The sequence below is a fragment of the Eschrichtius robustus genome, chromosome 2, assembly GCF_028021215.1.
Source record: "Eschrichtius robustus isolate mEscRob2 chromosome 2, mEscRob2.pri, whole genome shotgun sequence".
Classification (NCBI taxonomy): Eukaryota; Metazoa; Chordata; class Mammalia; order Artiodactyla; family Eschrichtiidae; genus Eschrichtius; species Eschrichtius robustus.
The window spans coordinates 158,109,242-158,131,447 of record NC_090825.1 but is presented as its reverse complement, the minus strand read 5'-3'; the positions used below and the strand labels follow the sequence as shown (position 1 = coordinate 158,131,447).

Below are 22,206 nucleotides of genomic sequence, written 5' to 3'. Positions count from 1 at the left end.
GGGACTGGGGATGCCGGGCCTGAGCAGGTATCAGCCACGCTCTGGTCCAGGCTAGCTCTAGCCATGGGCATACGCATTCTCTTATCACTAGTCTCCCTACCGCCCAAAGGCGGTATCATCGCTCACATTTCACAGACGAAGAAACTGAAGCTCAGAGAACGACACAAAGGGAGGAACCAAGAACTGCTGACCCCATAGTCTTTGCTCTTTGTATATGTATCCTTGACACACACACACACACACACACACACACACACACACAAATTCCGAGGCTGCGGGAGGGGAACAAACTGTCCGCGAAGGGAAGGTTCTTTGAACGACCACGGAGTCGTATTATATTTCCTATTTAGTCACTCGCCAAGGGCACACAGTAGTAAGGGGGCGGCTGGGAGGCCAGGCCCTGGACTCTTTGCCCTTGCGCGCCCTTTGCCGCCGGACACTGAGTGGGCGTGGCCGAAACACGCTCCTCCTCCTCCCACCCTCCGCTCCCGCGCGCTTGGTGCAGTCCAGGTACTTCCTTACGCTCGCGGGAGGGAGGGTGAAGCTGCGTAGCCGGCGTGGACCTCGCGCGCGCCTGCGCGCGCCCGGGCGAAGAGGTTCGTGGACGGTTCCACTGCCTGGGGCCAGAGGGGGGGCCGCGGCAGGCGGCGCGAGCCGCAGCGGGACCGGGACCCCCGGCTGCAGCGGGAGCGACGCGCCGGCCTCCCGGTGGGGGTGGAGCCCCGCCGCGGCCCCAGGTAACGCCCGGCCTGGACCCTGCGCCGTGCGCCCCAGGCGCGGGGCCAGAGAGACGGAGCGATAGGGGGCGGCTGCGGGCTGGCATTGTAGCACGGGGACTTCCAGCGAGGCCGCTGCCTGCGTCCGCAGGGCCGGAGCTCGCTGTCCCGGGACCCGGAGCCAGAGCTGCTCCGCCCGGTAGGTCTAAGAGCCCCAGTACGGGGAGCCCCTGGGAACTACGAGTCCCAGCGTGCCCTGCGCCCCACGCATGCCCCGATCGCAACCCCTGGCGAGTGTCGGTTTCGGCTGGGCCCCAGGCGTCCGGGACAGAGCTGCAGTCCTTTGGCCTCGTCACGGCTGTCCCAAACACTTTACCAGCGCTCCTTGTCCCAGCCGCTGGGGATCCAGAGCGACCCGAGCCCTGCCCTGGGGCGGCTGCGGGTCCGGGGAACAGACCGCCGCGCGCCAGCGGCTTGGTTACTGCTTTGAGGGCGTAGGAAGGCGGGGGCTCCAGAGGGTCTGTGTCTTGTCCAAGGTCACACCTTCTGTTGCCTGAGGGCTATTAAGCCCGAGTCGAGATGGTGTCGGGGGCAGGAAGGCGACGTGGGTGTAGGAAGCTGGCCTTGGATGGAGGGAAAATGGGGAATTAGGCTGGTCTCATCTCTCCCTGGGTCTGCCAGGCACCCCCACTCTTACAGCCCCCGACTTTCATCACCGGATGATGTGGTGACGGTACCTGCTCCTTCCTCTGCGGGTTCCAGTGGTGAGAGCTACAGCGGGGAGGTAGTCAGAAAGGGGAGCCCCTCCCAACGCCCTAGCCTCAAAGCTCACACATTCAAGCGCAGACCCAGACCCAGAAAGCCAGGCAGGTACCGCCGAAGATGCACACACAAGTGAGAGCCACTGTTGACTCACTGAGGTAGGTATAATCACCCCCATTTTACACCTGGCCAAACTGTGAGCCTCATAGAGGTAGTGACTCCCTCAAGGTCACCAAGCTGATAAAAGGCAGAGCCAGGGTCCAAGCCTCGGTGGGCTGGCTTCAGAGGCTCTGTATTTAACCATCAGTGTATGCCTGCCCCCTCAGTAGCCTATAGGAGATGAACAGCAGTGCTACACACATTAAGTGCTCAGTAAATGTCATCTATCGTTAGTGTTGTCATCATCCTGGTTTTACAGATGAGACTGAGGAAGAGTGAGACCACATAAGTGACCAAGTCTCAAAGCTGGAGCCAGAGTGCTGCAGCCCTGAACCCAGACCTGGGAACACCTTTACAGACACTCTGCCCTCCCCCATATGCACAAACAGCCTCTGCTTTTTAGGGGAGCCAAAGCTTGGGGCTCAGGTGTGTTCAGGCCTGCCCTGAGCGGAGAGGACTTGGCAGGGGGCCTGTCAACCCCCAGCCTGGAGTGTGAGGCTCAAGTCTGATGCCCTGGGGTAGCTGGGAGGTCTGTGTCCTGAGCTGGCTTTACCAGGCTGTGTTGTGTGTCCCTGGATGGTCCCTCAATCTCTATGTTCTGCCAGCTCCACTTGGGAAGGCCCTGCATCTGGAGGAGAGTTTGAGGGGTCTTAGAAAAAAGGAGTGGAGTACTTTCTGATCCTGATGGAGGGAAGGAGGCAGCCAGCTGTCCAGGTCTTAGGTAGGCAGATGGAGCAGGAGAGGGCCCCAGCAGGAACCGATGACCCCGCCTTCTTCCTGCGTGCACAGAATCCCTCCCATCTCCTGCAGAGGAGGCCTGGGAGTGGAAGCTGGAATGTAGCATCCAGTACTTTGCACTCGAGGGACCAGGATTCAAATCCCTCTCTGCCACTCTTCCACTCTGGGATCTGGAGAGTCTCTTGCCCCAGGACATCTGTGCTTTTGATTATTGAGCAACACTTAGGGACCCTGTGTTGGCATTTGCGTTGCATGCAGCAAACTTAATGTTCGATTAAAATGTGATCCCAGGTTTGCCCCTTGATGGCTGTGTGATGGTGGGTGAATCATATCCTCTCTTGCCCAAGCTTCCTCATCTGTAAAATGGAGCAAACACTGGTACCTAGCTCTTAGGTCATTGGGAGGACCAATGAGATGATCAGGGTGGGACTTGCCCAGATCATGCAGAAGACTCTAGAACCCTGATTTCTCCACAGAACTTCGAGGCAGATGCCTGGGCAAGAGTGAGCCACCCCTACCTGGGCCACACTTCTGGGATCTGTGGTAAGGGGAGTCATTTCCTTAGCCACTTTCCTCATCTGTGTAAGATGAAAGTAACAGAACCTGCCTTCAAGGGGGTGGGGGTGGGGTGATAAGAATGGGGCACATAGTAGGTGTGCAGGCCGTGGGCCCACGTTGGGGTTCCACAGCATAAGACTTGTCAGTGAACCTGAGAGGAAAGTCCAGACTTCTGGCTTCTCTGGTAAATCTGGTAAAATTGAGCCTCCTTCCCTCTTGCTCCAGAGTGATTCTGCATGCACCCAGCAAGGTTTTTCAGAGGGAGATGTGTTATTGGCCTCCGGTCCTGGGGGGAACCCAGAGGTCTGTGGGAATTTACTGAGGGCCTCCCAGGGGCGTAAAGCAGAGGGTCATGCATGAGAGAACGCAGGGCAAGGATTTCCTGGCCTGAAGCATCAGGGGCAAGGAAGGGCAATACAGAGTCCCTTCCTTGGGCATCCAGGGAAGTGTGAGCCAGGCCCTGCTGCGGGTAGGGAGAGCAGTCCCATGGAGATACCTTCTGCCATCCTGATGTGGTGTAATAATAGTCATGCTGTATATTGAAGAAGCCAGGAGATGGTCAGGAGAGGCTCCGAGGAGGCAGCCTTTGAGCTGAGCCCCAAAGGTTGAGCAGGGTTTGGCCAGAGGTGAGTAGGGGTGTTGAGGACATTTTAGACAGAGAATGGCACAGTCAGAGTCTTGGTGGCTTCAAAGGAGTAACTGGATTGTGGAGTAGTTACTGGAGTCGCTTTCTGAGGGTGGGGAGTGGTAAAGGATTTTCACATTGTGGCCTCGGGCAAGTCACTTCACCTCCTTGAGCCTCAGATCCTCACCCATAAAATGAGACTGGTTACCGCTGTGGTGTCTGCCTCTCAGTAAAGGCTGGATGTCAGTGCACTTAAAAATGCTGAGTCCTCTTCCGCCAGGAGGAGATTCTTTATTTATTTATTTATTTTTGGCTGCGTTGGGTCTTCGCTGCTGCGCACGGGCTTTCTCTAGTTGTGGCGAGCGGGGGCTACGTTTCATTGCGGTGCGTGGGCTTCTCGTTGCAGTGGCTTCTCGTTGCAGAGCACAGGCTCTAGGCGCGCCAGCTTCGGTAGTTGCGGCACGCGGGCTCAGTTGTTGTGGCGCACAGGCTTCGTTGCTCCACGGCATGTGGGATCTTCCCGGACCAGGGCTCGAACCCGTGTCCCCTGCTTTGGCAGGCAGATTCTTAACCACTGTGCCACCAGGGAAGCCCAGGAGGAGATTATTGAGTGAGACACGAAGCAATCACGTCAGGGTTATGTGCAAATTAAATGGCATGAAGTGAAGGTCAGGGTGCATCTAGGCCTGAGTTCAGAGACAGAGGAGTTCAGTACAAGCTAGAGACTTCACAGCTTCCTATAAGAGGTGAGATGGGAGCTGAGCCTCAAGGGACAGAGAAGAGGAATGGATTGGTAGAAAGGAAGAGAGAGGGCATCTCAGGCAGGGAAGGCCAGAGGGAGCACTGCCATGGTCGTGGGAGAGAGGCTGGGGAGAGGTGAGCCTGAAAAGTTTGGTAGGGAAAGCTTGTCTTGTTAAGCACAGCCCTGAAAGCCAGGCATTAGGGACCCATTGCAGGTTCTATCCCTACACAGGCAAGCAGGGGGTGGTCTTTTTTTTTTTTTTTTTTTTTTAATTTTCATTTATTTATTTATTTTTTATTTATTTATGGCTGTGTTGGGTCTTCGTTTCTGTGCGAGGGCTTTCTCTAGTTGTGGCAAGTGGGGACCACTCTTCATCGCGGTGCGCAGGCCTCTCACTATCGCGGCCTCTCTTGTTGCGGAGCACAGGCTCCAGACGCGCAGGATCAGTAATTGTGGCTCACGGGCCTAGTTGCTCTGCGGCATGTGGGATCTTCCCAGACCAGGGCTCGAACCCGTGTCCCCTGCATTGGCAGGCAGATTCTCAACCACTGCGCCACCAGGGAAGGCCAGGGAGTGGTCTTAACAATGTAGGCACTTTGAATGTGGGAAGGATTTTCTGATTGCTTTTACAGAGTGAGAAAAATAAAAGGTTGGAAGGGATTTAGGAGAAGGGAGAGTTGCTGATAAGGAGATGGTTAGAAAAAGGCATCCCCATTTATTCTCATGCACACATAGTTTAACTATGATGGATAGAGTTTGGCATTCCAGGTAACATCTGTAGCACTGCATCATGAATTTGATCTTCTGTCCTTAGAGATATGCAAACAGCAAGTGGGTACCATTTTCAGTCATTGTGTTGCTGGCTGCCATCCACAGTGTGGTGTCAGATTGTTGCTGGTCTAAACAACACTTGGATAAGCATATCTGTTCCCCAACTTCCTTCTGGATTGTTTCCACTGGATACCCTTCCCAAAGGGGGATTTCTGACTCTAAAGGAACACAAGATTTTTATGGCTTAAAATATTTAAAACATACTCTTTCACAGTAATTTTCTTTAGAATTTTCAGTAGGTTATACTGTATAACCTTTTGTTTTGTTTTGTTTTTAAGGAGCAAATGTACAAAAGCATATACAAATACAAAAGCATATACAATAAAAAGTCTATCCTGACCCAGTGCTCTCCTCCAGTTCCCCCTGAGGACAGTTATTAATAAGTTTCCTGTATATCCTTCCAGAAATATTCTATATACAGATACTGTATATATCCAATTTTTAAAAACATTGATACTGTTACACTGTTCAGTATCTTTCAGTCTTTAAATTTGAGATTATGAAGTATACCAAAGAAGCATAGAAAATCACACACACACCCCCAGCAACCCCACCACACAGACTTAACAAATGTTTAACATTTTGTGCTGGTATCTTGTTTAGGGCTGTGCTGGAGGTAGCCCTATGTCAGTGCAGCTGCATACGGAGGAGTCCAGTTATTGATTATATGCATAATTTATTTGGCCTGTTCCCAGCTCCCAGCTTTTTTTTTTTTTTTTTCTATCGATGTAGAGATAATACCCCACTTTGTATAATGTCTGCCTGGGGAGGCATCGCGGCAAAGGGGAACGACGCTCGGCTTTGGCTTGGGTTCAAGTATCTGCTCTGCCACTCTTCCTCACTGTGTAACCTGGGGTGAATGACACCCCTCTTGATTCTCTCTACCCATCTGTAAAATGGGCAGGTTGTAGTAATCCGTCTCATAATTGCTAGGAGGAGTACAGTAGAAAACTAAAGACTTAATTGGGTTTAGTTCCCCAATTCCCCCTAAGCAGGGAGCTCTCCGAGGCCTCGCCTAGAGCAATTAGAGCGCGGGACGACTGCTGCTCCAGCTTCAAACTGTTCCCCGCCCTTTTCCCTGGCCACGCTGGGGGCGGGGTGGTTAAATGTCTCTGTGACGTCAACGCGAGCCGGGCCAATCCTCCTTCCCGACAAGCGTTCGCTTATTTGCATGGGTTGCCCATTATTGGTTCGTTGGGCCATCCAGCCCCTCCCAACTTTTTAAAGCCACCGCGCAGTATAAACAAGGAGATGCGAGGCGGCCAGGCCATGATGTCATCGCGGCGCAGTAGCTTTCGGGGCTGACGTCATCTCCGGGGAGGTTGCCGGCCCAGGGCTGTTAGAGCCTTCCTAACCACTCGGACTGGCTTAAGAGCCGCTCCTGCCCTTTCGAAGGTCAGGTCCATTGCACTTGTGTCCCAGGCGCCGTCCCGAGGAGGGGACCATGACACAGTAAGTCCTGGCTGCGGCTCTCCCGGCGGGACCCACTTCTCTGGCGGGGAAACTGAGCCTCAGAAGCATGAGTGATTCGTGAGTTTGCATAGCAAGTTAGAGTTACAGCCAATTTGTGTTGCTTACCGCGGGGTCTCCCATCTTTAGGTCAGACCATGTGGCCCCGCCCCTTTCCTGTGATGGCTGCGGGCACTTTAAGTGAGGAGGTGGGGGCGAGAAGGGGGTTTAAGAAAAAAAAATCTGCCTTCCAAGATGGCGGCCCACTAATCACGTGCCGAGTCTCGGCGAATGATTGGCTCTTGGCGCCCCCGAGGGGCGGAACTCTTAGCAAGGGGCGGGACCCTCGCGGGGAGCAGCCGGCTACTGTTTGCCGGAACCTCCCGGCGCGCCCCCGCGAGCCCCCCTCCCTCCCGGCGCGCGAGCCCGCCGCTTCGAATGTTGTGAATCAAATGTGGGGTTTGTTACATTCCGCTGCCGCCGCGGCCAGTTCTTAAAGGGGCAGCCGCCGGCAGCTGCGCAAGCCCGGCCGCGTCCTGCGCCGCCTCCCGCTCCCCGAGGGCCTGGGCCGAGAGACTGTGACCGCGTGCGGGCCTCGCGAGGCAGACGCCCGGCGGACGGACAACAAAGAAAGAGGGCCCCGGAAGAGCCGGACTGCCCCCGTACCGGGTGGGTGGGGAAGGGAGCACATTGTTCCTCAGGGCGGGGGCTCTTAAAGGGTCCAGGCAGCACACTCCCAGCCCCCCGCCCCCTGCCCAGCTTGGCCGTCCTAGATCGGGAACAAAGGAGTCAACGTGTGGCCAGGCGGCCGAAGGTGAGTCGGGGCCAGAGCCCCCAACTCCCGATTTCCGCATCCATGGAATTCCTGCCCCCCTTCCCCTGGGACTGGGGGCTGTGATCTAGCTGGCTCTGCAGGAGTTAATTACGGGCAGTCCGTAGGGGGGACGGCGAGGCCTCTAGAATCCGGGACCCCTCCCCACCCCCAGCGCCCCCCAAGGCCAGGCCGAGTCTCCCTTCTCCAGAGGCAGAGCGCTGCGGTTGGAGAGGAAGGAGCTGCCCCCTCCCCCTGCCGCCGCCACTTCCTTTGTTGTTGCTTTTGTCTCACGCCGAGCACATGGTCCGGGATCCTCGGCTCTTAAAGTCACAGCGCTCTGGCCCCGACGCCGCAGTATGGCCTCCAGCCCCCGATGTCCCTCCGAGCCCGGCACAAAGGAGTGAAAGGGGGACGGGAGGCCCCTCTCTGGGCGAGTATCTGTACCACGTCCTCCCCACCCCCGTCCCCAGTCCCAGGGAGGGATGGCTGAGGAAGCTCCCCGAACCCCGCAACCTGCTCCTGGCCCACACTGAGGAGGGGCCTGCTCCTCAGGGACACTGGTTTCCTCTCCCAGTAATGTGACTACCTGGTTTTTTGCGTCTTGCCTCTTGTGGCTTTATTTGGGAGCTCTGGGAAGGAGAGATTTCCACTCCCATTTTACAGTTGTGGCAACTGAGGCTCACAGAAGGGAAGATTTCCTTGACCAAGGTCACCCAGGGAGTCTGGGCTGGCCAACAACTCTTAGCTCGCAGCCTGGTGGTCCTGCTCTCAGCTGCCTCCAGTCCCCACAGTTGGGGAGCTCTGCTTGCCCACCAGTCAGTGCTGGGCCCAGCCCGCCTCTTTTTTGAGGGGTGGGAGGGGGGGCTTCTCAGCCGGCCTGAGTCTGCTCCTGTTCTCAGGGCCTGACTCGGCTTATCTGCAAAACAGTCCGTGTACCTGCAAACAGCCCCCAGGCCCAAATGATATGTCAGGGTCTCCCTAGACCAGGATGGGGATAGGAAGTAGGGAGTTGGCTGCCTCCTGGGGGAGGGGGTGGATGCAAGGTGCAGTCCCTGCTTCTGGGCAAGATTGGATTTAGGGACCCTGAAGACCCTTTTACGGAGACCTCACTGAGAGCCCAGCGCAGAGGAGGTGTGGTGAAAGGCAGAGCAGTTAGGTGGTGGCCTTGTTGTTTGACCTTGAGCAAGTTGCTGCTCCAGCTCTGGGCCTTACTTGCTTCTTTCCACAATAGGTCTAGTCAGGATGCCTGAAAGAGAAAGCTCTCCTGATCTCCTTTAGGGCCTGCAGTAGAGAATTGGCATTAGGTAATTCTTGAGGTTACTGATGGTAATGAGAGTCAGGGGTTGAGGAAATCTGGGCCTAGGGGGCCAGCCAGGACTAACTCTGTCCCTCTTTGGCTTTGTGGTCTGCAGCAAGTTACTTCCTTTCTCCTGGTCTCAGCTTACTCAACTGTGAAGTGGGTGAGTTCCCCATGGGCCATCTCTGTCTCCAGTCAAGAACCAGGGTCCCCTCCCTTGCCAGCTGGGAGGGGATATTCCCTGAGGGAGGCATGTTTCCCAGCTGCCTCCTGCAGAGCTTAAAGTAGCATCTTTAAGGTGAAGGTCAGCCTGTCCTATTTTCTGATAGTGATCATTCACACCTAAGCTTTACAAATCACTGCAGCGGCCTTTGAGCAGTCCTGGGAGGCGATTATTGGGCTATTCCCATTTTACAGATGAATAAACTGAGGCTCAGAGAGTGGAGGCGATGTGCCCAATCCTCAGCCAAGACTCTGGCCAGAAGTCAGGGTATTGTGTTTAAGAATGCAAGGGTCAACACTGTCATCTTTGGCACCATCAACCACAGCTAGAGGCCTTCTGTCTGGTGGTTGGGTTTCTCAGCTTCTTGCCACTTCCTTTCCTGAGGTGTGGGTGTGCTTGAAGAGGCTGGCCAGAGCAGATTCCCATGGGCCTAGGCCGCTGTGATTCTGCACCCCTGAGCCGTGACACTGCCCGGACTTCAGCAAGACAGCCTGGCACAAGAGGAGCAGTTGAGGCCACTGCCATGTCCCAGTGCACTCACAACTCCCACTGACTGGCCTTGGACCTCACTTCTCTGAGCCTCAGCATGCCTACTTCTGAGGGTTGCTATGAGGACTTACTAGGATGGCACATGGGAAGTATTGTAGTTCTTGTTAATACTCCTCATAGGCAGGACTGTGGGCTCCCAGGATCTCTGAGGTCAGTTAGAACAGAGGTTCTCAAACACCTGCCTGTGCTGTAGAAACTGCTGGGGAATTTAGTAGAAATCTAGGTGCCCTTGTTCCCCAACCCTCCAAAGATTCTGATCCAAAAATCTTGGGTGGGTCAGGAGTCTGTTGTTTCAGTTATTTAGGGGTTTCCTCTGAGTCTCTCTTGGCCTTTGTTTGCTCGGCTGGATTATCAGCAGGAATCACGGAGGCTGTGTGTGTACACATGAGTGTAAGGATATGCACTTGGCCCACGCTGGGGGCTCACGACCCCAGTCACCTGTGGTGGGCAGGCAAGGAATGGGCCTGGCGTGGCCTGGAGAGAAAACTCATGCCCAGAGTGAGGTGGGTCAAGCAGAAATGAGGGCCCAGTGGGACCAGATTTTCTGCTTCCTTCCTCCCCCCTCACACACAACACACTGAAAGGACAGATTTTTTTATGTCCCAGTTTTTAATCATTGGCACTAACTTCACTGCTGCCAGACATGGCCTTAGACCTATGTAATTGGTTCTCCAGTGTGCATTTACCACATCAGGCCTGCCCTGTGCTGGACACAAGCTGGTCACTGGGCCCTGCCTGTGGGCCCTGCCCGCCCCTCTGCCAAGTGCTGGAGCCCAGGTTGGGCGGGAGAAATGTGAATTTCAGCTCTACTGTGGCTGTGGCCTTGGCCCTGTGCTGTCTTATGAAGTGGAGAAGAGCCTCCCTTTCAGGCTCATTTTGAAAGTCAGGGCCCATGCACGTAAAGCCCAGCACAGAGGAAAGGAACAAGGTGTTGAGGGGACAGTACACCGGTTCCCTAGCTGTGTTAGCAGGGAGGCGACACTTAAAGCTGGGTATGAAGGAAGCATAGGAGTTTTGTTAGATGGTGGCAGGGTTCCCTGTGGCAGGAACAGCCAAAGGCTGGTCCTGTTGGATGCACCCTTCAGCGTTGCAGGGCCTGACAGGTTCCAGAGTTTTCCCTGCCAGGGCCTCATTCCAACCTCCGGAGTTAATGAATGGTCCCCCCAACTTCCCCCACCTGGACCCTAGCTCCTGCCCCGCCCCATTCTCACTCAACTTCCTCCCTTAGGTTTAGGTTCTTGCTTCCTCTTTTTTCTCAGCAAGCCCCACCTCCCACTTGGGGGCTGTGTTGGGTCAGGTTTGCACGCACTCCCCCCACACACAAAGGGCCTGGCTACATGCCAGACCCACCAGTTCACCAGAGGTTGACTTCCTTCATCGCGTCCTGCCAGAACCCTTGGGCTGGACCCCTTCAGCATCAGTGTGCAGCAAGAGGCTGGTAGTCAGCCCACCTCCCAGCTTTGACACTTATTGTGAGGCCTTGGGCGAGTCCTTTTGTCTCTGAGCCTCAGTTTTCTGTTCTGCAAAATGAAGCTAACAATACCTTACTTGAAGAGTAGGTGAAGTCCCATTTGGGTAGGCACTGTGGGAAGAGATTATGGAAAGAACGTATACAGTCGGCCCACTCTATCCATGGGTTCCACATCCATGGATGTAACCAATTGCAGATTTAAAATACTTAGGGAAAAAAATTCCATAAAGTTGCAAAAAGCAAAACTTGAATTTGTCACTTACATAGCATTTACATCATATTTATATAGCATTTACATTGTATTAGGTATCATAAGTAATGTAGAAATGATTTAAAGTCCATGGGAGGATGTGTGTAGATTATATGCGAATATTATACCATTTTATATAAGGGACTTAAACATCCTCGGATTTTGGTATCGTGGGGGTCCTGGAACCAATCCCTCATGGATACTGAGGAACGACTGTACTGACTTGTCTTGGACTGGGAACCCCGAGGGCAAGAACCAGTCAGAACGTCTCACCTGTTAACCAGTGGAAGGAGAACTAGGCCCCAGGCCTGTTTGCAATCCATCTTGAGCCAACCAGACAGAAGGGAGGACGCTGGAGTCCCCTCAGGAGCCCCAGTTACCTAGAGGTCAGAGTTGTAGATCCCCACGCCAGGACAGGGTTTCCTGGAGACCCCACCCTGAGGGAGCCTTACCAGAGCCCCCTGGCCTGAAAGCATGCCGGCCAGTCCTCTGAACTTACCCTGAGGTGGACCCTGATCTCATTTCACAGAGCAGGAAACTAAGGCCTGGACTCCCTGCAGGCCAAACCTGAACCCTAGTGCCAGAGCGCAGCGCTGCCTGGGGAGCCCAGGGTGTGGTGGGCATCAGTGGCCTCTGGAACCAGGCTGCAGAGGTTTAATTCTGTCTCCCTGACCCCTAATGGAGCAAGGGACTGGACTTCTCTGTACCTTAGTTCCTTTGTTGGTTTGCTTCCTAGGGTTGTGAGCCCTGGCCCAGCCCCTCCACCCCTCTGCCTCCCCTGATGCAGCCATGGGCTCTGGCAGTGACTAGGTGGCCGCCCTCTGCCCCTGTGGGTCAGCGGCGATTCTCTGCAGGACCCAGCAGCAGCCCAGGCCAGCTCTGGGGAAGGTAGGAGGGAACCTCCCAGTCCTGTGGAGCCCGGAGCCCCTGGTACTGGAGCTGTCAGCCTGGGTTGGGGCACAGGGGCCAGGGGTGGTAGGGCACAGGGCCCTGAGCTGTCTTCCTTCCCCAGTGGGTAGTGACCTTGGCTTCTCTCCATGCTCTGTGAATGAGCGGCCCCCGTCAGTGCTACTGGGGCTTCCTCTCTGTGGTGCAGCCCTGGCCGTGAGGGCCCCCTGGCCAGCCCACCTACCCAGGATGAGCGCTTACCCTCCCAGCAGCCGCCGACCCGACCAGCATACCTCCCCGTAGAGGAGCGCCGAGCCTCGGCTCCTGCCGGCGGGAGCCCCCGAATGCTGCACCCAACCTCCCAGCAGAGCCCGTTCATGGTTGATCTCCACGAGCAGGTAAGCGGAACCACCCCCCCCCATGCCCACGCCCACGCCCCGCTGCCCCTGGCCTCTGGCGAGCCAGTCTGGGGAGCAGAGGGAGCAAGCCCTGACTTCACCTTCACCAGAGCTGGCCCGGCAGGACTTTCCTTTTCACCTGGGGGCAGCCGAGTGGCCTCCCTACAGTTCCTGGGTCTCTCTCCTCCTGCAGGTGCACCAGGGACCTGTCCCTCTGTCCTACACAGTCACCACAGTGACAACCCAAGGCTTCCCCTTGCCTACAGGCCAACACATCCCTGGCTGCAGCACCCAGCAGCTCCCAGCATGCTCCGTGATGTTCAGCGGGCAGCACTATCCCCTCTGCTGCCTCCCGCCCCCGGTGAGTGAGCGCCTGGGCCTCCTGCCCCACCCCCACCTGAAGGCCCCAGGCACAGGCCAGTGTCAGAACTGAGCTGAGCTTACAGCGCCCATCCAGGCTGTCAGTGTCTGCTCGGCTCCAGGCCACAGCCCCGTCCAGAACGGCGTATGTGCGTTCACGTCCAGTGGGAGAGCGCTTCAGAGTTCAGGGACCTCCCTGCTCCCAGTGCCTGCTTTATGGTTTGGAGTGGTAACTGTGGGCCTTAAGAGCAAAACATCCTGCCTGGGAGGTCTAGGCCAGGTATGGATGGTCCAGAGGCCTTTGATTGGGACCGCTCGCTGGGTGGAATGGCCCCTGGCCCAGCCACAAGCAGACCCAGCCCAGAGCCCAGAAGAACATTCTCCAGCCTCTGCCCTCTTTCTCAGCAGCTGATCCAGGCGTGTACCATGCAGCAGCTCCCTGTGCCCTATCAGGCCTACCCCCACCTTATCTCCAGTGACCACTATATCCTGCACCCTCCACCGCCAGCCCCACACCCCCAGCCCGCTCATATGGCGCCTCTTGGGCAGTTTGTGTCGCTGCAGACCCAGCACCCACGTATGGTGAGTCTGAGCGATGGGTCTGATGCTAGAGGGGATGGCAAGTGGGGCAGGGAAGTGGGAGCTTCCCTTGTCACTGACTCTGCTGACCCACCTCTGCTTCTTCCAGCCCCTGCAGCGCCTTGACAGTGACGTGGACCTGCGGGGGGATCAGCACCCCCTGGGGAGCTTCACCTACTCCACCTCTGCCCCGGGCCCAACTCTGTCCCCGTCCGTGCCCCTGCACTACCTGCCCCATGATACCCTGCACCAGGAGCTGTCCTTTGGTGTGGTAAGTGCCACCCCCCACCCAGGATCTAGGGTGACCGGGAGACAGGCCTGTGGCTGACGTGCACCTGGCCCCCCTCTCGCAGCCATATTCCCACGTGATGCCCCGGAGACTGAGCACCCAGAGATACCGCCTGCAACAGCCGCTCCCGCCGCCACCCCCGCCGCCTCCGCCACCACCATACTACCCCAGCTTCCTGCCCTACTTCCTGTAAGTACCTGCACATCTGCCCCAGAGCTGTGGCGCCCTGTTCTTCTGGGGCCTCTAGTGGTTAGACCCAAACACAGCCCCGTGGGGCCCCGGGGCCTCTCGAGCCACCTAGCATCCCCGCCAAACCATACATGCACACTCACGCTCACCAGCTGGGCTCCCTGCCCTACTGCGGCATCTTGGGACAGACACTGGGGTCCCTGGTGTGAACAGTGCAGAGTTCTGGGCTTTGTTCCGTGGCGGGAGACGGGAGCAGCTCTGCGCCCCTTATGCCTACTGACCTTGACCCCGGGCCCGCGTACCTATCTCCCCCTAGCTCGATGCTGCCAATGTCACCAACAGCAATGGGGCCCACCATCAGCCTGGATCTTGATGTGGATGACGTGGAGATGGAGAACTATGAGGTCCCGTGGAGCCCTGTCCTGGGAGGTGGGGGCTTGGGGGACTTCCAGCCCTGGCTGCCACTGACCCTCCCCTCCTGCACATGTCCAGGCCCTCCTGAACCTGGCAGAGCGGCTGGGAGATGCCAAGCCTCGCGGCCTCACCAAAGCGGACATCGAGCAACTTCCATCGTACCGCTTTCATCCCGACAGCCACCAGTCAGAGCAGACGCTGTGAGTGCCCTGCGCCCCCTCCTGCCTCTGTGTGAGCACAGATGGGTTGCGGTCTTCCCAGGGTAGGGCTTCGTGCTCTGCCGCGAACCTGCCCTCGCCCTCAGTGTGCGGGTGACGCTCTGTGCCCTCCTCCCAGGTGTGTCGTCTGCTTCAGTGACTTCGAGGCACGGCAGCTGCTCCGGGTCCTCCCCTGCAACCACGAGTTTCACACCAAGTGTGTTGACAAGTGGTTGAAGGTAACGTAGCCACGCCCGCTCCCAGGTGTTCCTGGTGTGGTGAGGGAGGGGGGTGGACTGGAGGGCTTCCCTTCGTGTCCTCTTCAGCATCCAGAAGTTCCGGCTCCACTCAGGGAGCCAGGTCCCCACCGGGCAGCGAAACAGCCCCGGATGGGATGGGAGTCCGGTGAGAGTGGAGCCTGATGTGTGGCTGCTCCCCCCAGGCCAACCGGACGTGTCCCATTTGTCGGGCTGACGCTTCCGAGGTGCCCCGGGAGGCTGAGTGAGGTCCACAGCCACCCAGGAGAACCCTGCCCAAAGCTCTGGAAACTCCGGGGGCCCGGGAAGGCCGGGGAGGGCGTGGCCCAGGCCTGCCCTGCCGTTCCTGCCTGCATCTCCAGAGCTGGTGCCAGGGTCAGCCCGAGAGAAGCCCCTGCAATAAGCCCTTGCATTTGCCAAGCTCCAAAGACTCCCTCCCCATTTGCCCACCAGTCTAAAAGACGCCTGCCAGGGAGTGGCCTGAGAGTCCCTAACTCAGTCTTTCTCCTGTTTGCCCTCGGGTCTGTCTCCTCTCCCTGCCAGCACTGGGAGCCAGGGGTTCATCCCCCTCGTGTGGCTGGTGGAGATCCTTGGCCCCGGGATGGGCAAAGGGGGTGCTGTCCTGGGTCGCCTGGTCTCTTGCACTGAAGTGGTGTGGTCTCTGCTCAGGTGGCACTGACAGCCATGGCCAGACGGTGGCAGGAGGCCAGTGGGTTCTCCTGCCTTGACCCCAGACAGACTCAGGCAGCCAGCCCCACCCAGGTTGCTGTGGGGTGGGGCTGGCTCCCTAGAGCACCATAACCTCGGGCACAACATTCCTGCCCCAAGCCCAGGCTGGAGGGCATCAGAGCCAACCTCCCAAGCAGGTGGGAGGCAGGCCCTGACCCAGGGCGGCATGTATCCTGAGGGGGCCTGGACCAGGCCAGGGAGAGTGATTTCCTGTGTTGCAGGTGGCCGCCTCTGCCTGGCGGTGACAGGGCCCAGACCCATGCCCGATCTCCCCTCTCTGTCGTTTTGCATGAACGTGAGGAGCAGCAGTTTTTGTTTATTCATTTGGCCCGAAATCGCGTGTAGGATTTGAGGGTGTGGATTTTTTTAAACAATTTATTTTCTTTTGGTTTAATGGGGGGGGTGTATAGGGACCAACCAGGACCAAGTGCCCAGGGGCAGGGAATGGTCTGGTGGTGCCGCCTGGTCTGCATGCATGTGCGCGGCTGGGGCGGGGCCGGGCGGCTGTCGGTCATGGGTGGGGTTTGAGGGGGGCGGGGGAGGGGGTCTGTGCTCAGCTGATAACTGCCATGCACTGTACTGCACACGTCCCCAGAGCCTACCGGGACCGTACGCTTTTCAGGGCATTTCTCCCTCTCTAGCCAGGGCCTGTCTCCCACCTGCCTGGGCGTGTCTCCTCCAGGGAAGTCCCAGGAGGACAGGGTCCAAGGAGGGTGTGGACCCCGCCTCCAGGGGCCCCCTCCCAGCCTGAGCCCTGCCCTCCAAGACCTGGAGGAGCCCCCGGAGGGTCTGGCCAAGCTCCCTACCCTCGCCCACCCAGGTCCCATTCCGTTTCTTCCTCAGCCCCCGCTGGGGTTGCTGCCCCGAACGAACCGCGTGTGGGGCCGGCACATCCTAGCAGGCAGCCCCTGGCGCCTGCTGCCTCAGGGATGCTCCAACCACCCTCGTTCTCCCGCAGCGGCCCTGGCCCCCCGCCTCCCCCCAGCCCGCCGTGGGGCCCCATCAGCCTGGCCCCACCCCATGGAGAACCCAGAGTCTTACTGTATATAACTCCAGGTGACATTTCTATATTTATAGCAGTGTTGAAACCCCACCTGTTTTACACAGAGAACTACCCTGTCCGGCCCCCTCCCTTCCCCACCCCCCAAAAAAAAGGTTTTCGAAACCCTTAACGGTTCCTGGGGCAGGCGGAAACAGGCTCACGGATGGTGTGTTGACTGCAGCAGTGATTCCAACGAGCAGCTATTGGGGGGGAAACACAACATTAAAAAAAAAAAAAGTTAAAAAAAAAAGATTTATAAAACAATTATTTAGGATGTTTGTGATTTGCCGACCTTGCTATAGATGCCATGTTACCAATGATTTCCTGTGGTGGGGGCTTGTCATTGTTTACTCTTTTATTTACCAACTTCTGGCCTAGGCATGACAGTGGGTGCCGTCCCCCAGCCCTGGCTGGGCCCAGCGCCTGTGTTCTGTGTTAGAAAGAAAGGTCTTTTATATATACACACATATATATATATATATATATACATATATATATATGTATATATATATATATAATTACATATATATATATAAATATATGTAATTTGGGGAGCCCTGTTCCTTGCACATTTTACAGTTACCTCATTTTTCCCATGTATGTATTTGAGAAAATGCTAATATATAGAGAAAAAAATGGTTCTTAAAGCTTAAATGTGTGGTTTTCTCCATTCCATTGGATTCACATTGGTTTGTAGCATTTAACATAACTAGTATGTTGTATTATATATGTGTATACTGATTGAAATTTTTAACAGATTTGTACTTTTTTTAAAATGAAACTTGCTAGTTCTGCTTGACCAAGTAGTGCAATCATTATTTTTTTTAATATTGTTGCTGATTTCAGAGGGATATTCACTAATAATAAATGTATGATGTATATCGAGTACTGCCCAAGCTGCCTTTGGCTGCCTGTGTTCTCGTCCTTTTGATGGGAAGTGCGGGTGGGGGTGTCGGTCTGAGAGTGGGTAGGGGACAGGGATGAGGGGGCCAGAAAAGATTGTTCTTCGCTGTGGAATCTTGGGGAAAATGATACCTCCTGATGGAGAGGGATCTACGGGGCCAGTTAAGTGACAACTTGCTCCGGGCCAGACTGCTTCATGGGCAAATTAGGATTCTGTTGGCAACCGACAGGATTCCATCTAACTGGTTTGAGGGAAACGGCACTTAACTAGTCTGTCATTTAAGTTCTGGAGGGAGGTTCTGCTTCAGCCTGACCAGATGGGGCTCAGGCGTGTCCTAAGGAACCAGGTATCTCTTCATCTTACAGCTTTGTTCTGCCTGGTGCTTCCTGGTAACTCTAGCTCAGTTTCTTCTAATTTAGCATCATCTCCATGCAAAAACTGTTTCCCCCCCCCCCCCCCAGTAATTCTAATAATTCCTGGTCTGGAGTCTTGTTAGACCAACAGGTTGCACGCCCATCCCCGAACCGTGTGCTACTGTTAGGGAGCTAGAACAGCATGAGTGGCCCAGCCTGCATTACATACCCACCCACCCATGGGCCGCACTGAACCTACAAGGATTTGAGCCTCTCATCCTCAAGCTCAGTGGGGACGAAGGGCCCGAGAGCCACTAAAGGGGCCAGACTGGTGATGTGGGTACGTTCCTCTTCTCCACGGTGGCTTGTGGTATGGCAGGGCTGCCCGCTGACTTGATAGTATGTCAAAGCAACATGGTTGGGAGCAGGAGCAGCGGGCCAGGGGCAGGAGACCTGCTGTGCCTGTCTGTGATGCCACTATCATCTGTGACCTTGGTCACGGGACTTCTCTTTCAACCTTTGGATCATCGGCAAAATAAGGGTCAGGCTCAGTTGAGTGGTTACCTAAGTGTGTTTCAGAGAAAGTCCTGTGGAACATAATGGCGTTTCTGCAGAAAAGGACTCTGGTAAGATAAGTTGGGGAAATTCCATGTTGAGAATAACAGCTTATATCGCAGGGCTTTTCTGAGCCTTGGCTATGCTGATGTGTGTTGTAAATCTCTAGCAGTGGATACATAACTCCGGGCAGCATTTCCTACATTGGGCTTCTTTGGCCACATGCCAGGCCAAGTTGCATTCTCTGGCGCACACTGGGGCATGGTGAACTAGACCAGTGGTAGGAGCCGAGTTCCCAGTCTGAGCGAACTGTCAGATGGGGAAGTCTCTAAGCTTTTTTTCAGTATTTCAAAAAGCCTGTAGGAAAGGAAAATCACAGATCGTATCAATGGATGCAAAAAAAATTTTTTGGCCAAAATTCAACATTCATTCATGATAAAACTTGGCAAGATCATCTATACAAAAACCTACAGCTAACATCATCCTTAATGATGTGAAAGACTAGGTGCTTACCAGCCCTGAGATCAGGACAGGCAAGGATATCTGCTTTCACCACTTCTATTCAACATCATACTGGAAGTCCTAGCCAGCACAAGGCAAGAAAAAGGAAATGAAATTAGGAATGCAGATTAAAATGGAAGAAATCAAACTAACTCTATTGTAGATGATATGATGAAGACCTATGTAGAAAATTCCAAGGAATCTACAAATAACTAGAACTAAATGAGTTCATCAGGTCATAGGATATAAGATCAATATACAAAAGTTAATTGTATTATTTCTATATACTAGCAATGAACACATGGAAATGGAAATTAAAAACCTGATGATAATATTTACAATCACTTGAAAGACAAAAGAAACGTGTAAATCTAACAAAACATAAGACTTGTATGTTGAAAACTACAAAACACTGATGAAACAAGGCAAAGACCTACATAGAGAAACATGTCATGTTCTTGGACTGGAAGACAGCATAGTAAATTGTCATTTCTTCCCAAATTGATCTCTAGGTTTAATGCAATTCCTATTAAAATCCAGCAAAGTTTTGTGGGTTTTTTTGACATACTGCCATGCTTATTTTAAAATTTACATGTAAGGGCAAAAGAAACCAGAGTAGCTAAGACAATTTTTAGAAACAAGAATGAAGTGAGAAGAATCACTCTGCCTGATTGTAATATTTCACTGTAGAGATGCATTAAGACAGTTTATCAGGAGAGGGATAGACAAATAGATCAACGGAACAGAATAAAGAACCCAGAAATAGATCCACACAAGTACAACCAACTGATTTTGGAACATTCAATGAAGAATAGTTTTTTTCAACAAATATTACTGGAGTAATTGGATAGCCATAAGCAAAAAGAAAAAAATCATAAATTTAAAGGTGAAACATGAAACTAGAAGACGTTTAGAAGAAAACAAATGAAAATCTTCACTGGGATCTAGGGCTAGGTGAAGAGTTCTTAGGTATGATACCCAAAAGAGTCCATAATGCTCAACATCACTGATCATTAGAGAAATGCAAATCAAAACTACCTCACACCAGTCAGAATGGCCATCATCAAAAAATCTACAAACAATAAATGCTGGAGAGGGTGTGGAGAAAAGGGAACCCTCTTGCACTGTTGGTGGGAATGTAAATTGATACAGCCACTATGGAGAACAGTATGGAGGTTCCTTAAAAAACTAAAAATAGAACTACCATACGACCCAGCAATCTCACCACTGGGCATATACCCTGAGAAAACCATAATTCAAAAAGAGTCATGTACCACAATGTTCATTGCAGCTCTATTTACAATAGCCAGGACATGGAAGCAACCTAAGCGTCCATCGACAGATGAATGGATAAAGAAGATGTGGCACATATATACAATGGAATATTACTCAGCCATAAAAAGAAACGAAATTGAGTTATTTGTAGTGAGGTGGATGGACCTATAGTCTGTCATACAGAGTGAAGTAAGTCAGAAAGAGAAAATCAAATACCATATGCTAACACATATATATGGAATCTAAAAAAAAAAAACAAAATGGTTCTGAAGAACCTAGGGGCAGGACAGGAATAAAGACGCAGATGTAGAGAATGGACTGGAGGACACGGGGAGGGATAAGGGTACGCTGGGATGAAGTGAGAGAGTGGCATGGACTTATATATACTACCAAATGTAAAATAGCTAGTGGGAAGCAGCCGCATAGGGAGATCAGCTCGGTGCTTTGTGACCACCTAGAGGGGTGGGATAGGGCGGGTGGGAGGGAGACGCAAGAGGGAGGAGATAATGGGGATATATGTATATGTATAGCTGATTCACTTTGTTATAAAGCAGAAACTAACACACCATTGTAAAGCAATTATACTCCAATAAAGATGTTAAAAAAGAAAAAGTCCATAAAAGAAAAAAACTGAAACTTGAACTTCATCAAAAATTAAAACCTAAAAAAAAAAAAAAGGAAAAAAAAAAATTAAAACCTAATTTGCAAGTCACATATCTGACAAAGGACTCATGTCAGATATATAAACAACTCACAAAACTCAGTGAAAATCAATCCAATTAAAACATGGGCAAAAGACATCAACATACATTTTAGCAAAGGATATTTATTGCGTTCAACACCATTAGCCATTAGGGATACACAAGTGAAACCACAATAAGATTATTACACCTATTAAAACAACTAAAATAATAGTGACAATGTCAAATCTGACAAGGATACAGAGAAATTTGATTTCTCATACGTTTTTGGTGGGAATGTTAAATAGCACAGCTACTCTGGCATATAGTTTGGCAGTTTCCTTTTTATATTTTAAAACCTTGTTTAAAATATTAATTTTGATGCAGTCTATCATAAATAAGTCAGTAGAGATGGATCTGTGAAGTGAGAGCCCTGTGCCATTGGCTGGGGAGCGCTGTTCCAGCTCATCCCAGCCAGAGCGCACGCCTTCCATGTTGTTCCTGTCCATTGATTGCTTCCAAATCCAGATGACCAAATAGTCATTGATCCCCAAAGTAAGCTCAAAATAGGTTGGCTCAGCCATTCCCAGCATCTGCACCCCTCTTAAATCCTGGGTAAACCAGGAGAGGCATAAAAAACCCCAGCAAGTGGCAAATTGGCCGGTCTTGAAGAGCTGCTGCAGCCCCTGCTCTGCCGCTTTGCCCAGCTTCACCATGGTAACGGCCTAGCATTTTCTTATAAAACTGAGCATGCACTTACTATATGACCCACCAACTGCACTCCTGGGCATTTTATCCCAGAAAAATGAAAACGTGTCTACTCAAAAAATACACACCCAAGAGTTCAATAGCCATTTTTATTCTTAATATCCCCAAACTGGGACAACCCAAATTGTCCTTCAATGAGTAAATGGATAAACTGCAGTCCATCCAGATGGTGGAACACCACTTAGCAGTGAAAAGGAATGAACGGTTAAAAAAAAAAAAAAGGTATTTATTTATTTATTTATTTATTTATTTATTTATTTATTTATTTATTTATTTATGGCTGGTTGGGTCTTAGTTGGGGCAGGTGGGATCTTTTGTTGCGGCACACGGGCTTCTCTCTAGCTCTGGACCGCGCCAGCTCAGTTGCCCCGCGGCATGTGGGATCTTAGTTCCCTGACCAGGGATCGAACCCGCGTCCCCTGCATTGGAAGGCGGGTTCTTTTTTTTTTTTTTTTTTTCACACACACTGTATTTTATTTTTACAAGAGATAAATAGACTGACACCAAGCATTGAAGAAGGCGGGTTCTTAACCACTGGACCACCAGGGAAGTCACCAGGAATGAACTATTGACACATGTGACAACTTGGAGGATCTCAAGGGAATTATGCTGAGTGAAAAAAGCCAATCACAAAGGTGACATAT

At 53.1% G+C, this 22,206-nt stretch overlaps 1 protein-coding gene and 1 pseudogene across 12 annotated transcripts; one reads left to right on the top strand and one right to left on the bottom strand.

Annotated features, from left to right (window-relative positions):
• Positions 1–531: 531 nt before the first annotated feature.
• RNF44 (ring finger protein 44) lies at positions 532–15,993 on the top strand. 12 transcript variants are annotated; one of them, XM_068536412.1, is made up of 13 exons: positions 606–737; positions 2,852–2,918; positions 7,071–7,249; positions 11,921–12,072; positions 12,281–12,470; positions 12,664–12,831; positions 13,236–13,412; positions 13,519–13,680; positions 13,763–13,887; positions 14,204–14,291; positions 14,380–14,501; positions 14,638–14,737; positions 14,941–15,993. In XM_068536412.1, the coding sequence occupies exons 4-13, from the start codon at positions 11,966–11,968 to the stop codon at positions 15,001–15,003; spliced, it is 1,302 nt and encodes a 433-aa protein (XP_068392513.1). In that variant the 5' UTR covers positions 606–737; positions 2,852–2,918; positions 7,071–7,249; positions 11,921–11,965; the 3' UTR covers positions 15,004–15,993. The 12 variants fall into 12 exon arrangements, with proteins under 12 accessions (XP_068392514.1, XP_068392513.1, XP_068392511.1 ...); XM_068536410.1 differs by lacking the exon at positions 7,071–7,249; XM_068536413.1 differs by lacking the exons at positions 606–737; positions 2,852–2,918; positions 7,071–7,249 and adding an exon at positions 532–596.
• On the bottom strand, positions 15,421–21,510 carry LOC137758985 (mitochondrial import receptor subunit TOM7 homolog; annotated as a pseudogene).
• Positions 21,511–22,206: the final 696 nt, after the last annotated feature.

What these genes read in the sequence shown, in the direction of transcription:
- RNF44 (XM_068536413.1), top strand. Translation starts at nt 11,966, where the DNA reads ATGCAGCCATGGGCTCTGGCAGTGACTAGGTGGCCGCCCTCTGCCCCT. An exon ending in AGCTTCCTGCCCTACTTCCT is followed by an intron (nt 13,888 to 14,203) that starts GTAAGTACCTGC and finishes ATCTCCCCCTAG; the next exon opens with CTCGATGCTGCCAATGTCAC. An exon ending in TGGAGATGGAGAACTATGAG is followed by an intron (nt 14,292 to 14,379) that starts GTCCCGTGGAGC and finishes GCACATGTCCAG; the next exon opens with GCCCTCCTGAACCTGGCAGA.